This window comes from Sander vitreus, chromosome 4 (genome assembly GCF_031162955.1).
Source record: "Sander vitreus isolate 19-12246 chromosome 4, sanVit1, whole genome shotgun sequence".
NCBI classification, from domain to species: domain Eukaryota; kingdom Metazoa; phylum Chordata; class Actinopteri; order Perciformes; family Percidae; genus Sander; species Sander vitreus.
The window spans coordinates 5771824-5786971 of record NC_135858.1 but is presented as its reverse complement, the minus strand read 5'-3'; the positions used below and the strand labels follow the sequence as shown (position 1 = coordinate 5786971).

Below are 15148 nucleotides of genomic sequence, written 5' to 3'. Positions count from 1 at the left end.
GAAGTTCAACTTTAAGTTGATGAAAAACCCTGTTCTGTACTGTATATGTGAATTTAGTTTCAGTTTATTGTCTTGTAGGATGTGAAGCCACCGCCCCGAAAGAAATTGGAGCGTCTGACGGAGCTGATTGAGCCCTGGTTCTTTTTCTCTCTGGTGTGGAGTGTGGGAGCCACAGGAGATGCAGCCAGCTGTAAGCGCTTCAGTGCCTGGCTCAAGAACAAGATGGCAGATGAAAAGGTCAGCGTCTCCGCTTTGGCATCCCAAATACTAAAATAGTTCTAATGTGATTTGTATTGACAGCTGGAATATTTCTTGCAAGAGGTATATTTTTATAATCAGAAATGTATTTGTCCTTCAGATCCAGTTATGCTTTCCAGAGGAGGCCATGGTGTATGACTACAGGCTTGATGATGCAGGGATAAGTAACTTTGAGGATGAGGATGAAGATGAGGAAAGAAAAGTAAACAAATTATGCATAATCATACAGATTGTTCATGCAACCAAGACCATCAGATGCATTTTTGCTTTTTACTCAATCATCTTTTTTTTCCCGGTACCCTAGGTCCAGTGGGTCAGCTGGATGAAATATGCAAAGAGTGTTGTAATCACCCCAGAGACAAATTATGCTGACATCATTGTTCCGACTGCTGACACAGTGAGAATGTCTTTCCTCATGGATATGCTTTTGACCAATAAGAAACCTGTGAGTATTTTGATTGTAGTTGAGCTTCACACATGTCTACAAATACTGTAAATGTTTAAAAAAAAACAACTGTATCACTTGTCAGCATCAACTGTGATTTTTTAACCTAAAGCACTTATTCAGAAACTCGTAATAAATACTTAAAATGATTTCATTTCCTTGAAAAGGCACCAATAGAATATATTTATATTTGCCTGTGTGTGTGATCCAGGTGCTCTGTATTGGGCCAACTGGCACAGGAAAGACCTTGACCATTTCAGACAAGCTGCTGAAAAACATGTCTGCGGAATACATCACACACTTCCTCATGTTTTCTGCCCGCACCTCAGCCAACCAGACTCAAGATTATGTTGACAGTAAACTAGACAAACGGTATGCCTGCTATACTTTACATCGTCAATCCAACTACACATTATTTACAATACTACGAACTATATACGTATTTGTGACCCACCATTTTAATGATGTATGTGCCTGTGTGTCAGGCGGAAAGGTGTGTTTGGACCTCCAATGGGAAAGTATTTCATCTTCTTTATTGATGACCTAAACATGCCCCTGTTGGAGACGTATGGTGCTCAGCCTCCTATTGAACTGCTGAGGCAGTGGATGGACCATGGAGGCTGGTATGACAGGAAACAGATAGGTAAGAATCCTGGAGGCCTTTTTGCTTTTCCCACCCTTTTGTTCCTTTAAGCTTTTGATATTGTATGCTCTTTACTGTCACACAGAGTATTTCTTCATGCCTAATATAATAACTGTTATAATAATAAAAATAATAATAATAATGCATAGATTTGGGTTTTGTTGTTTTCTTAGATTGAGCTTCTCTTTGTTTCCCTGTCCTTTCTCCCCAGGGACATTCAAGAACATAGTGGACATCAATTTTGCCTGCGCCATGGGACCCCCAGGGGGAGGCCGGAACCCCATCACCCAGCGCTTCACACGCCACTTCAACTTCCTGTCCTTCACTGAAATGGAAGATGCCAGCAAGAAAAAGATTTTCTCCACCATTCTGGGCAGTTGGATGGGTGGGTCGGGTCTGCTAATCTGTCAAAGTTCAGATGTTGCAGGGTATAGATTACTTACATCAGCTAGTAAAAAAACAAACAACTAACAACAGTTGTTAATTGAATCTTTGTTCTCTTTCAGATGGAAATATGAGTAAAGACGAACCAGGCAGTAAGTCAGAGACACAGAGAAAGGGAGTAGATTAAGAGTGCATAGTGTGAAATTGTAACATTTCATTTATTACTGGAAGACACAAAACACATATCTGAATAATTGCCATTTTAAGTCATTTTAATTTACAAAATAAGCACATAAGCTCTATCAAGCCAAGAAATGTTGACCAAAGCATGTGGAAGTGTCTTCTGATAAAAAGAAAATGTTAGCACGTCTGTCTTCTCTCCTCTATTTTTTTCAGGACCTGTGCCAGCAATCCAGCCGCTGAATGAGTCTCTTGTAGACGCTACTATCCGAGTCTACTCTACAATTACCTCCCAGCTCCTCCCAACTCCAGCCAAGTCCCATTACACCTTCAACATCAGAGACCTGTCAAAAGTCTTCCAGGGCATCCTCATGGCTGAGGCTGGAAAGATAGAGGTATTTAGATCCAACAGAATCAAATCATTTTACATTATCACATTACTATTATGAAATGTTGGAATACCCATTCAGGTAAAGTCACTTGATCCATTAAGTACTTACAAATTCAGTTTCCTTTGAAGTAACTAGTACCAGCAGTGTGCTATATGGCTTTTGTCACCCTAGCAATGGACCCAACAAATAGTGTGGGTGTCCTCGAATAATTATATATAGGTTTGGACTAATGAGAAATTTTAAACGATTAAAAAGAAGCCAGCATAAAATCAGTGTTACTTTGCTGATTTTAGGACAAATTGCAGCTGCTGCAGCTGTGGTATCACGAAAACTGTCGGATTTTCCAAGACCGCCTGGTGTGTGCCGAGGACAGGGACTGGTTCAACAGACTCCTGAAGGACTGCATTCAGGAGTTTGACTGCAACTTTGAAGAAGCTGTGCCCTACCAACCTGTTTTGTATGGAGATTTCATGACTCCTGGAGCTGACCGCAAAGTCTACACACTCATAGAAGACAAGGAACGGGTGAGTGGTGCCAACCAATGTTGGAAATATTTCATTGTATAATCTTCTGTTGCTAAATAGCTGACCAGTTGGTTCATGGGTAGTAACATTGTACTTTGTGAAGGAGCTTCATTTTTATATTCCCCATGTCAATGTGTTATTTTCATTCTATAGCATTAAGTGAGTGACCGTATACCCACAGAAAGTTTTTTTCACCTCTATATTATATAATTTAGTTGGCGAAAGTGATGGAGGAATACATGGAAGACTACAACCAGATAAATACCACCAAGATGAAGCTGGTGCTCTTCATGGATGCCATTGAGCATGTGTGCCGTATTGGCCGCATCCTGCGCCAGCCTTTGGGCAATGCCCTGTTGCTTGGAGTGGGTGGGAGCGGGCGTCAGTCCCTCACTAAGCTGGCCTCATATATGTGAGATCTCACACTTTGTACAACTCCCATGCCAACAGGCTAAATACAATGTCATGAAACATGAAAAGAAAATCTCTCCAATTACTTGCTTTTTAAAAGGATCACACTGCTGGTTTTGTGTGTGTTCTATACTACTGACCTTTTTTTTTTTAAAGCATATACACATTTAACGATTGATGTCCTATTTTATGTACAGCTGTTTTCATTAATTTCAGCAAACTATAAAATGTCAGACATGAGATAGATACAGTAATACAGTATGTAACAATCAACATTCAGTTGCCTTTATTTTATACCAAAGTATAAAGTTTTAAAGTTTAAAGTTTTCAATTTTTATTGATTATTGAATAATAGTTCAGGTACAAGCAGGTGCTGTTAATAAAATGAAATAAAAAAACTCTTCTGCAATTTACTGTTAATGTGCTTAAACATGCAGGAACACCAGTATGATCCTTTAAATATTTTGTGGCCCAGTCCCCATAGTGTGTTTGTCCATATTCAGGTCAGATTATGAGTGTTTCCAGATTGAGCTATCTAAGAACTACGGTCAGACAGAGTGGAGAGAAGATATTAAAAGCATCATGCTGAAGGCCGGCCTTCAGGACCTGCAGATCACCTTTCTCTTTGTAGACACACAGGTAAAGCGTTCTCTTATGCCTTGCTGCAGTATACTTCATGTGTGTGGTAGTTAATAGCATTGCTAATACACACTTTGTTGTAGGAATGCTGTTGTACAAAATGCAACATGTAGGTCTAAACGATCTTAAGTATGTAATGCATAAAGTAAAGTCTCTCTGTTCTCACCAGAAAGCAATGCAGCAAATACTCATCAGTACCTTTGCGTTAATCTCCCAGATTAAGAGCGAGTCATTCCTAGAGGATATCAACAACATTTTGAACTCTGGGGATGTTCCCAACCTGTATGCCTCAGACGAGCAGGAGCGCATCCAGGCAGCCATGAAGCCAGTGGTGCAAGACCTCGGCCAACAGCCAACTAAAGCCAACCTTATGGCTGCTTACATCAGGAGGGTCCGCAGCAACATCCACACTGTACTCTGCATGAGGTTAGTAATTCAGTAAAGTTGGTCGATCACTTGGTCAAAAGCAAATTAAAAGAAGTGGATACATTTGCTCTTCATCTTTGTTCTTCCTATACCACGTTTCCTCTTTATTTATTTCTCTGCAGTCCTATTGGTGAGGTGTTTCGTGCACGCCTGAGGCAGTTTCCCTCACTTGTGACATGTTGCACCATAGACTGGTTCAGTGCCTGGCCAGAGGAGGCTCTGCAGGCTGTGGCCACATCGTTTCTTAATGAGCTGCCTGAGCTAGAGGCCAGCCCCACAGTCATCAGGGGACTGGTGAGGACGCTGTGTGTGTGTGTGTGTGTGTGTGTGTGTGTGTGTGTGTGTGTGTGTGTTGTGATCTGTTGAGACCATGTTTGTTTTGTGTAGTCTATATCCTTGATGTTCCACTCTCAGGATTGCTCCGTTGCAGCCGGAAAATCTGCTGGATTTCACTCATTTAGGCCGGATAGCCGTTGCCTTGGGCTTCCTTTGTGTTGGCATTTTAAACTCCGGTCGATTTATGAGGACTATGATTAACCTTTTCTCAGATCTCTGCAGGGTAAATCCAGACAGCTAGCTAGACTATCTGTCCAATCTGAGTTTTCTGTTGCATGACTAAAACAACTTTTAAATGTACACACCAAAACAAGTTCCTTCCGAGCCTATATTGCAGCGGCACCGCGGCTTTTCCTCCCATCCCCGAATGCTATGTGGAGTAGCCAGACTCTCCTCCAGCGCGCTTTGGAGGACGGTCTGGCAAAGCGAGACTAGTTTTTGTGTCTTATCTCTTACAATAGGAATCAGAATCAGATACTGGAACAACTTTACATTGAACACAGTCTCTCCTTTTTGATTCCCTTCTCCAGACATTGATGTGTGTGAAGATTCACCAGATGGTAGCCAGGATGTGTGAACAGTACTTGGCTGAGCTTTCTCGACACAACTATGTCACACCCAAGAGCTACCTGGAACTGCTCAAAATCTTCTCAAATCTCACTGGACGCAAAAAGCAAGAGCTGTGTGGTGCTCGTCAGCGCATGAAGACTGGCCTGGACAAGGCAAGGAACTGAACTGGAAAAAATAATAATAGAAATGAATGTACATATGTTTAATTAGCACTCTTATCTGACTAGCTGCTATTCTGTGATCATGTAGCTTCTTAGCACAGCAGAGGATGTGAGTAAGATGCTGGAGGAGCTGGAGACAATGAGACCTCTTTTGGAGGAGGCCGCTAAGGACACTGAAGTCACTATGGAGACCATCAAAGTAAGGAAAACTAAGATACAGACAGTGGAACAATAACCGGGGCCAATGATTTTTACTTTATAGTGTTTGTCCCATATATGTGCAGCAGTGTTTTTGAAAAAACATACCAATTTATGACCTATGTTGCCAGAAAGACACAGTGGTTGCAGAGGAGACCCGGAAGTCAGTGCAAGCAGAGGAAGCCAAGGCTTCAGAGAAAGCTCGTTTTGCAGGAGCCATCGCAGCAGACGCCCAGAGAGATTTGGATGAGGCTCTGCCAGCCCTGGATGCTGCCCTTGCCAGCCTCAAGTCTCTCAACAAGAATGATGTCACTGAGGTCAAAGATTTTGATGATGATAGGTTGAAGCTATTCTTTAATTACAGTTTATATGTATACTATAACCTCCAGAATGTTTTTTTTCCATAGGTGCGAGCCATGCAGCGACCTCCCGCGGGGGTAAAGCTGGTTATTGAGGCGGTGTGCATTATGAAGGGCATCAAACCCAAAAGGGTACCTGGAGAGAAGCCTGGCTCCAAGGTTGACGACTACTGGGAACCTGGTAAAGGTCTGCTACAAGACCCTGGAAAGTTTCTGGAAAGCCTCTTCAAGTATGATAAGGTAGAGTTCATATCTAGTGGATTAATTGCCATGTCATTGTATGTATAGCATATGTTGTCCTTGTCTCTCCAGAACATCATTGTCTTTTTCAGATTGTATTTAAATCTCTTAAATTCTCAAAATTCCAGTGTTAGATGCTGATTTGGTCATTTCCTGTTTGGGAGATGTATTAAAGCTGCTTTTTCTGCCAAAAATCATTTCTGCAGGAAAACATCCCGGATAGCGTGATTAATATAGTCCAGCCCTACATAGATAATGAGGAATTCCAGCCAGCCTCCATTGCCAAGGTTTCTACAGCCTGTACCTCCATTTGCCAGTGGGTGCGAGCCATGCATAAATATCACTTTGTGTCCAAGGCTGTGGGACCTAAAAGGGTAAAAACTGAAATCCACATTTTAGCCATTGGCTATCCATGTAAGACACCACTGTATGTACATGTTTTTCAAATGAGACGTCTTGACATAAAAAATGTAAATATTTTCACAGCAAGCTCTCCAGGAGGCCCAGGAGGATTTAGCTGCGACCCAACGCATCCTGGATGATGCCAATGAAAAGCTGGCAGCGGTGGAGGGTGGCATTGCCACTTTGCAGGCCAAGTACCAGGACTGTGTGGCTAAGAAAAATGAGCTGGACAACAAGTATCAACTGTGTGAGGCCCGCCTCGTCCGAGCAGACAAGGTTAGAAGGCAGGATAAGATAAGATAAGACAACACTTCCACAGGGGGGAATTTTAGCACTGTAGCAGCACAAGAAACAGACAAGAGAGATGGTTAGAAACAGAATACAGATTTGTAGAAAAAAAACATATATATATATATATATATATTGTAATATATGATATTATCAATGCCAATGTAATGCAGTGTAATATTGTCTAATAAGAATACTTTTTTTTACCATTTTCAGGTAATTTTAACTTTTTTGATATTGATAGTTGCATCATTGATCTTCTCCAGCTTATAGGTGGACTGGCAGATGAGAAGGTGCGTTGGAAGGAAACAGTGCAACATCTGGATTACATGGTGAATAATGTGGCAGGCGATGTGCTTCTGTGTGCAGGATACGTAGCATACCTGGGACCCTTCACTGTAAGTGGGATGTAACTCAGTTAGTGCGTGAGTGTGAATACATATTAAAAAGTTGCATTACCCATAATATACAGTACTGTATATACTGTGTTATACATAATTCCCATTACAATCAACTGCATTTTTATGAATCAATATTGTGATGATTTAACTTAAAAACAACTATAACTTTTGTTTTTGTGTTTCCAGACTATTTAAAAAAAAGAAAATCTAACCAATAACAATTATAAAATCTGAACATAATGGTTAAGTATATTGTTGAAAGCATAATTTCATAAAATAGTGATTTTTAGTAGGTTGGCCATAGTGTGTCTTTTCCTATTCCTAATCAGTGCAGCATTATTGCATGGTTTGCATGAAGGTGCATTGTTTTTGTGTTTAGGGAAAGTACAGGACAGCCATGGCTGAGGAGTGTCTGCATTGTTTCAAAGAGCTAAGTGTTCCACACACTGACAAACCAAACCTGATCAACACCTTTGGAGATCGAGTCAAGATTCGCTCCTGGCAGGTCAGAACCAACCAGTCATCAGCTGACCTAGTCTGGTCTAAGCCTCTTACGATTTTAATTGTTAATAGTCAGACTGACTCAGTTTTTTTGTGTGCTTTTAGACTTAAATTAACTTTTAATTATCATTTACTTACTTTTTACATACTTTGTCCTTTCTATGTGCATAGATATCAGGTTTGCCCAATGATAACCTTTCAGTGGAGAACGGTGTGATTGCTCAGTACTCTCTGCGCTGGGCTTTATTCATTGATCCTCAAGGACAAGCTAACAAGTGGATCAAAAACATGGTGAGGACTATCTGTGTATATATGTGTGCTGCTCCAACCATAACTGCAGAGGGTGCCAGTGAGACAAGAAGACATGAGAAGTAGCCGTCAAGATTGGAATTTATTCCTTCACATTACGTGTAGTGTTTGTAATTATACTTTATGTACCAGTATCAAGAGTTGACATAGCAGAGTATCCAGTGCAGTTCAATATGTTGTTAAATTCAGTACATATAGGTGTACTTGTTTTGGCTGTGTGGCAAACAGTAGTTAGATTGTTGGAGTTACCTCTTATTCCACATCACCAACAACCCCCCTGGAAAGCTTCTGTGTTGTTGTATTTAATCTGGGGCACCCTGGTAGCTCACCTGATAGAGCGTCTGCCCCATGTACCAAGGCCCAGGGTTCCAACCTGTGGCCCTTTGGTGCATGAGTTCCCCCCTCTCTCACCCCCTTTTCATCTATACAACTGTCCTAACAATTAAAGGCAAAAATGCCCTAAAAAAAAGCTCAGTAATACTTGCTTCCTGTTGTCTCTCAGGAGCAGGACAATGCATTGGAGGTTATTAAGCTAAGTGACCGGGACTTCCTCCGCAGTCTTGAGAACGCCATTTGCTTTGGTAAACCCTGCCTCTTGGAGAATGTAGGAGAGGAGTTAGATCCTGCTCTAGAACCTGTCTTGTTGCAACAGGTGAATACACACACATCTATTACAAACAAAAATAATTTGTACCGTGTTGCAGTGTTGTGCAAATATTTATCGTACACTGATTTGCCTAACTCACATTCTTGGCCCTTAGACATTTAAGCAGCAAGGCAACACAGTGCTGAAGCTGGGGGATTCAGTCATCCCTTACCAGGAAGGCTTCAAGATGTACATCACAACCAAGCTGCCTAACCCACACTACTCTCCAGAGGTCTCTACCAATGTCACCCTCATTAACTTCACCTTGTCACCCAGGTAATACATGCTGACATATTTTTTATTTTTGTAAATTTGCCATCAATTATCTCAGTTATGGTCACATTTTTCTCAGCTACCCTTCAGTGCTGAGACCTGACAGAAAAGTCTTATTGCTTGTCCTAATTCACTCTGCATTCAAAATACACAAGTGGTGTTATTATTTAAATATATGTGCAAAGCATACAATAGTTACATTTGAAAGCAGTGCTAATGCAAGTTTGTATATTTGTTAAGTTTGAAAAGGCAGCCTTTCAGTCTTATCTGTTTTTTAAATTGTTGGTCAGTACTGTACTAAAATATTCTGCATTCCACATCTCAAAATCAAATGGTGAGATGAAGATGTTAGGGATAGATTAAAAAGACAAACAGCTGGCGACTGTGAACCAGATATAAACCAATCATTTTCAGAATCAATTCAGGGTATGTACTATATTCAACTGTATAACAACTATGTCTTGGTTTTTTTGTAAATGTGCATTTTGTGCGTTTCCAGTGGTCTAGAGGACCAGTTGCTGGGCCAGGTGGTGGCTGAGGAACGTCCAGACCTGGAGGAGGCCAAGAACCAGCTGATCATCAGCAACGCAAAGATGAAACAGGAACTGAAAGAAATTGAGGATGAGATCCTGTTCCGACTGAGCTCCACAAAGGGGAACCCTGTGGACAACGAGGAGCTCATCCAAGTGTTGGGGGCTTCCAAGATCAAAGCTGGGGAGATCCAGGTAAGATAGTAGGAGAGCTATTATCTCTAATATTACATATGTCCTACCATAAAGTTCTTAATGAACTAGCTTGGAAGTGTTTTTTTCTCAATTACAACTCTCTCCGAAACCAAAATAAGATACTATAACGATGTGTCATCAAACTCATAAGCCACTATTGTTGGATTTTCTACTAATGTAAACTGGTTTTACTGGCAGGCCAAAGTGATGGCCGCAGAGCAGACAGAGCAGGACATTGATGCCACCCGTCTGGAGTATGTTCCGGTGGCTGTGCGCACACAGATCCTCTTCTTCTGTGTATCGGACCTGTCCAATGTTGACCCTATGTACCAGTACTCACTGGAGTGGTTCCTTGGCATCTTCATGGCTGGCATTGCCAACTCTGAGAGAGCAGGTAGAAAGGAGTTCCACAGTAAATGTCATTATGCTCTTTGGTTGCAAGATTGTACACAGGATTATGTCTGTGCAGATGGAAAATTCATGAAAACTGGCTTATGGCATTGAAACCAGATGTTAAAAATATTTTTCTGCTTACACTGATTTTTTCCATGACATGTTTCTTACAGACACGGTGGAGAAGAGAATCACCAACATCAATACATTTTTCACCTTCAGCCTGTACAGCAATGTGTGCCGCAGCTTGTTTGAGAAGCACAAACTCATGTTCGCCTTTCTTCTGTGCGTTCGCATTATGATGAATGAGAACAAAATTGATCTGGTGAGAAACAAGGGAGTTTAAATTCTCTAAATTTAATTTCCTGTACGGACTCATACAAATACAGAAGTTAAGTTAATCCAGGTACATTTGATGAATCTGTGTTATATCTCTGTGGCAGGCTGAGTGGCGCTACCTGCTATCTGGAGGGATGCCCATCCAAAGGCTGACCAACCCAGCAGTGGGTTGGCTGTCGGAGCGCGCCTGGCAGGACATCCTGGGCCTCAGCGCTCTGGACAACTTCAGCAACCTGGCAGAGACCTTCGCCAAACATCTGCAGGGTTTCAAGAGGATTTTTGACAGCAACCAGCCTCACAGGCACGCATAGATAACCACTATGTTAACATATGTACACATGCATCCTTCATTTGTACTTTGTAGAAGCTGTCAATATCTATTAAGGTGTGCATGTGTGTATGTTTTCCTATAGGGAGCCTCTCCCAGGAGATTGGGACACAGAGCTGGACTCATTCCAGAAGTTGTTGGTCCTGCGCTGTCTGAGGGCTGACAGTCTTGTTCAAGGCCTGCAGGACTTTGTCTCAGCTCAGCTGGGACAACGCTTCATAGAGCCTCAGGTAGAGTCACTCTCCTCTCTCTTGCCTTAATGTTGATATTAAAACCAATATGTACGCAGTGACAAAAATGTATTCTTATCTCTGTCACAGTGGCTTAGAAGTGTGGTAATTAACATGGCAATAATGGTTCCATTTGTTTGGGCTGGTTCTGCAGCAGTGCAAACATTGGTAATGTTTGTAGTACTAAATTAACTATGCTAAATTCAGCTGAAAATGATTTCCGGTTGTTTGCTCTACAGTATGCAGCAGCAGTATAAATGACTTGTTACTCCTTCTCTCTCCATCTGTCCACAGACGTCAGACCTGTCTGTGGTCTTCACAGAGTCGTCCCCCTCCACTCCCCTTATCTTTGTCCTGTCCCCTGGCACTGACCCTGCTGCTGACCTCTACAAGTTTGCTGATGTCATGCAGTTCTCCAAGAAAATGAATGCCATCTCTCTGGGCCAAGGCCAGGTCAGGACCAGGGGGTTGCCTGGGAATTCTCTCTCACTCTCTTTCGTACACTCTCTGTGACCCTAGGGAAAGGCACTGTAAAACATTTTCTCACAGAACCAGGCCATTCTCATTTGTCTTGTTAAGAATGGCCACCTCTGTGCTAATTGTTTTCTCTATTTATGGCCATAGACTAGGACAATGTGCAATACTACTTTGACAGATGCTAGATTTCAGGATACCACAATTAAGCTTAAAGAATAACCCTAAAAGCCTTGTGTGTAGGTTTTAGGATAAATGCAGACTCATCCTTCAGAACCTGAAACCTAGTGGCTGGCCTACCAAATCTCCCAGCAACACACTACCCCTGTGGCTGTTCAATAGGTCTTAGTGGGAGTTTATCACATTACCTGCAATTATGTGAGAGGGCTGTTGCATCACCCTGTCCTCAATTTCTGTCTACATTGAACTGAGGGCTCTTAAGCATTTCTAAAATGTTCTCAAATTGGCGGTGGGGAGATTCTCTATGTTACCCGCTCTTTAAATAAGGCAAACTTCTAGGAAACGTGGATGGTTTCTCTAAACCTAACCTCATATTAAGTTAAATGTTTTTTGGCAAAACTCTTGTTGTCGTCTTCACATCTGCCTTTTCATCTGCTGTTGTTTGTGTAATTCAGGGACCCTGGGCTGAGACCCTGATGCACGCTGCAATGAAAAGAGGTCAGTGGGTATTCTTCCAGAACTGTCACTTGGCGCCCAGCTGGATGCCTGCCCTGGAGAGACTCATTGAAAACATCAACCCAGTAAAGGTCAGAACATATGCATACACATACTGTACACTATACACTCAAATTGTATGTTAGGCAAGCCTTATACTTACTTTGCCAGTGTTAATTACTTCCTTCTACCACATACTGTATGTCCCACAACCCCCAAACAGGTGCATAAGGACTTCCGTCTGTGGCTCACAAGTCTTCCCAGCAACAAGTTCCCAGTGTCCATTCTCCAAAATGGGTCAAAAATGACCATTGAGCCTCCCAAGGGAATCAAGGCCAATCTACAGAAAACCTACCTAAGACTCACCAACGATTTTATCTCCTCTTCCACCAAGGTCTGCATAGTCATTAGTCACCCTCTGAGTTTGTTCCTTCTTATCATATTTACAATTTTTTGTGATCATCTAGTATCTAGTAGTATCTCCAAGTTATTCCTCTCCTCTCCTCTCCAGGCAACACACCTCAAGTCTTTGCTCCTGTCTCTGTGTCTCTTCCATGGAATTGCTCTGGAGCGAAGGAAGTTTGGTCCACTGGGCTTTAACATTCCCTATGAGTTCACCGACGGAGACCTGAACATCTGCATCAGCCAACTCAAAATGTTCCTGGACGAGTACCAGGATGTCCCATACAAGGTGAGCGAGATAATGTTTGTATCTATATTTAACAACCTGTATAAACTAACTAGCGCCAAAGCCACATCATTTGCAATCACTCCAATCCTGTTGTTTCTCCTAACTTATATATTACACATGTCCAGCTCACTGTTGATTGATATTATGACATTTGTCTTAAAACTGTGGATAGTTTAGGCATTAGCTTACAGAAACACAGGCCCTTTAGTAAGATACATAAGCTTTGGTCTCAGCCTGTTTGTGTGTGTGTGTGTGTGTGTGTGTGTGTGTGTGTGTGTGTGTGTGTGTGTGTGTGTGTGTGTGTGTGTGTGTGTGTGTGAGCATGTTCATCTGAGTATCTCCCTTTTTTGTCCTCTACCTGTCCAGGTGCTAACATACACTGCAGGGGAGATCAATTATGGCGGCCGCGTGACAGATGACTGGGACAGACGATGTCTGCTCAGTGTGCTGGAGGATTTCTACTGTCCTGCTGTGCTTTTTGATAATTATGTCTACTCTTCGTCTGGAGTCTACCGGCAGATAGACACAAATCTGGATCTTAAGGTTAGATAACGCAGGAGCATTCAAAACTTGGGATACGAGTAGTGCATTCAATTTGACCTTTGTCTGGATCCGTTGGTATACTCCAAAATTGCATACTGTATATTTTCAAAGGTTGATAATCACCGGGTTACCCACTTTTAAGTATACCTAATGATAAGTCTTTAGGTGATTCAGCAAGACAGTCATCTATGTAACATGACAATATCTGTAATCAACAAATAAACAACATACCACTAAAATAGATACTTATTTTAAAAGCAAATAATAATCAAAATACAGTCTGCATGGAGTGCTGCTCGGGTGTATAGAAAGTGTCCCTCTGGTGCTCTTCAGCTTGGGGATCCTAGTTTAGAAAGATTGAGGAAGGAATATGAGGCACTTAAGAGGGTAATGATTAAAGAGCCTTTAATATCTCTTGGCTATTAAGTCATAAAAACATGCCTATGCGTTTCAGCCATTGAGTACAGAATGGTTGCCTTCGGGCTGTCTCGTACTTTATGCTCTGATGAATAATGGCATAGGCTGCTTGCTCTGTGTGTTCTATAAAATCAAATATTTAAAAGTTTAAAGATGTTATGCATAGGTTTTTGTAATTGTTTATAGCTAGTTTGCCCTTACAGTGTGTTAGACTTTTGATGTGTGAGTTCCTCTGCTGAACATGGTCTATCATGTGAGTTTACACTCATGATGTGACCAATTACTTATCCATATTGATCATGTGATTGTGACTTGCCAACAAGTATAAGAAACAGCCCAAAGGTGACTATTTTGTACTTGCCCTGCCCTGATGAAGGACTTAATGGCTGAAACATGGAGGAATGTTTTTATTACTTAATCACAAGATATTGAAGGCTTTAATGAATAACCTTTTGAGTGCCTCCGATTCCTTAAACCTTTCTAAAATAGTCATACCATATTTACTTATTATGTTAAAGGTTCAATTCACAAAGACTGGGTGGAAGCAATGTGTATAAGATATTTTAGTCATTTAATCAAAATGACTGAAAATGATATGCTCTAGTGTGTAAAGTGTCACATATAAAATAAAGCACATGAACTGCTGACTTTGAAACTAATTGATGGCAATAATGGTGTCAGTGAGTGACCTGTTGTCATGGCAATTCCGGCCTCTAGGGTTACTTGGCATATATTCGTGGTTTGCCCATCAATGATACACCTGACATCTTTGGTCTCCATGACAACGCCAACATCAGCTTTGCCCAGAATGAGACCTTCGCCCTGCTGGGAGCCGTGCTTCGTCTCCAGCCTCGAGCTGCATCTGCTGGGGGCAAATCTCTGGAGGAGGTACAGATATCTATTATTTCGAATTTTCTTCACTCATATACTTTTACTACTACTTGCAGCATATTATTGTATGTACACTAACTCAATACAGATTGAAAGGTGTGGGACAACTGAAAACATCATCCTTTTCTCCATCAACAGCAGAACATACTTAACTGAGCATTGTTTAGAAGCCTGTCAGGAACATGGTCCTGACTATGGCTGACACATGTTGTTTAATTGGTGATGTGCCTCTTCCTGTACCATAGAAAGTGGAGGAGATAGTTGCAGGCATTGTTGAAAAGATTCCGCAGCCTTTCAGTGTTCAGGAGGTAATGGAAAAGTACCCGGTCCGCTATGAAGAGTCCATGAACACAGTGCTCATCCAGGAGGTCATCAGGTAATATAAGCATGTGCTATAAGAAAACATCACAAAAATCACATTGTAGGTCTCCATAATATAATAATAATAATACACAT

The 15148-nt window shown here is 41.6% G+C and overlaps 1 protein-coding gene across 1 annotated transcript in view; it reads left to right on the top strand.

Annotated features, from left to right (window-relative positions):
- Nucleotides 1-15148, top strand: part of dnah1 (dynein, axonemal, heavy chain 1) — a 33099-nt gene that overhangs the window by 14644 nt on the left and 3307 nt on the right. Inside the window, exons 40-75 of the mRNA XM_078247884.1 lie at nucleotides 79-237; nucleotides 359-460; nucleotides 563-703; nucleotides 915-1075; nucleotides 1189-1346; nucleotides 1558-1731; nucleotides 1853-1882; nucleotides 2127-2305; nucleotides 2596-2826; nucleotides 3042-3238; nucleotides 3741-3876; nucleotides 4094-4302; nucleotides 4425-4596; nucleotides 5169-5360; nucleotides 5458-5568; nucleotides 5699-5884; nucleotides 5975-6166; nucleotides 6373-6540; nucleotides 6653-6844; nucleotides 7123-7254; nucleotides 7637-7762; nucleotides 7930-8049; nucleotides 8570-8719; nucleotides 8829-8989; nucleotides 9486-9711; nucleotides 9910-10105; nucleotides 10278-10429; nucleotides 10548-10744; nucleotides 10857-11001; nucleotides 11296-11454; nucleotides 12111-12242; nucleotides 12374-12544; nucleotides 12662-12841; nucleotides 13208-13384; nucleotides 14519-14689; nucleotides 14938-15068. Of these exons, the coding sequence (XP_078104010.1) occupies nucleotides 79-237; nucleotides 359-460; nucleotides 563-703; nucleotides 915-1075; nucleotides 1189-1346; nucleotides 1558-1731; nucleotides 1853-1882; nucleotides 2127-2305; nucleotides 2596-2826; nucleotides 3042-3238; nucleotides 3741-3876; nucleotides 4094-4302; nucleotides 4425-4596; nucleotides 5169-5360; nucleotides 5458-5568; nucleotides 5699-5884; nucleotides 5975-6166; nucleotides 6373-6540; nucleotides 6653-6844; nucleotides 7123-7254; nucleotides 7637-7762; nucleotides 7930-8049; nucleotides 8570-8719; nucleotides 8829-8989; nucleotides 9486-9711; nucleotides 9910-10105; nucleotides 10278-10429; nucleotides 10548-10744; nucleotides 10857-11001; nucleotides 11296-11454; nucleotides 12111-12242; nucleotides 12374-12544; nucleotides 12662-12841; nucleotides 13208-13384; nucleotides 14519-14689; nucleotides 14938-15068 (5816 nt within the window). The remainder of the gene's footprint in view (nucleotides 1-78; nucleotides 238-358; nucleotides 461-562; nucleotides 704-914; nucleotides 1076-1188; nucleotides 1347-1557; nucleotides 1732-1852; nucleotides 1883-2126; nucleotides 2306-2595; nucleotides 2827-3041; nucleotides 3239-3740; nucleotides 3877-4093; nucleotides 4303-4424; nucleotides 4597-5168; nucleotides 5361-5457; nucleotides 5569-5698; nucleotides 5885-5974; nucleotides 6167-6372; nucleotides 6541-6652; nucleotides 6845-7122; nucleotides 7255-7636; nucleotides 7763-7929; nucleotides 8050-8569; nucleotides 8720-8828; nucleotides 8990-9485; nucleotides 9712-9909; nucleotides 10106-10277; nucleotides 10430-10547; nucleotides 10745-10856; nucleotides 11002-11295; nucleotides 11455-12110; nucleotides 12243-12373; nucleotides 12545-12661; nucleotides 12842-13207; nucleotides 13385-14518; nucleotides 14690-14937; nucleotides 15069-15148) is intronic.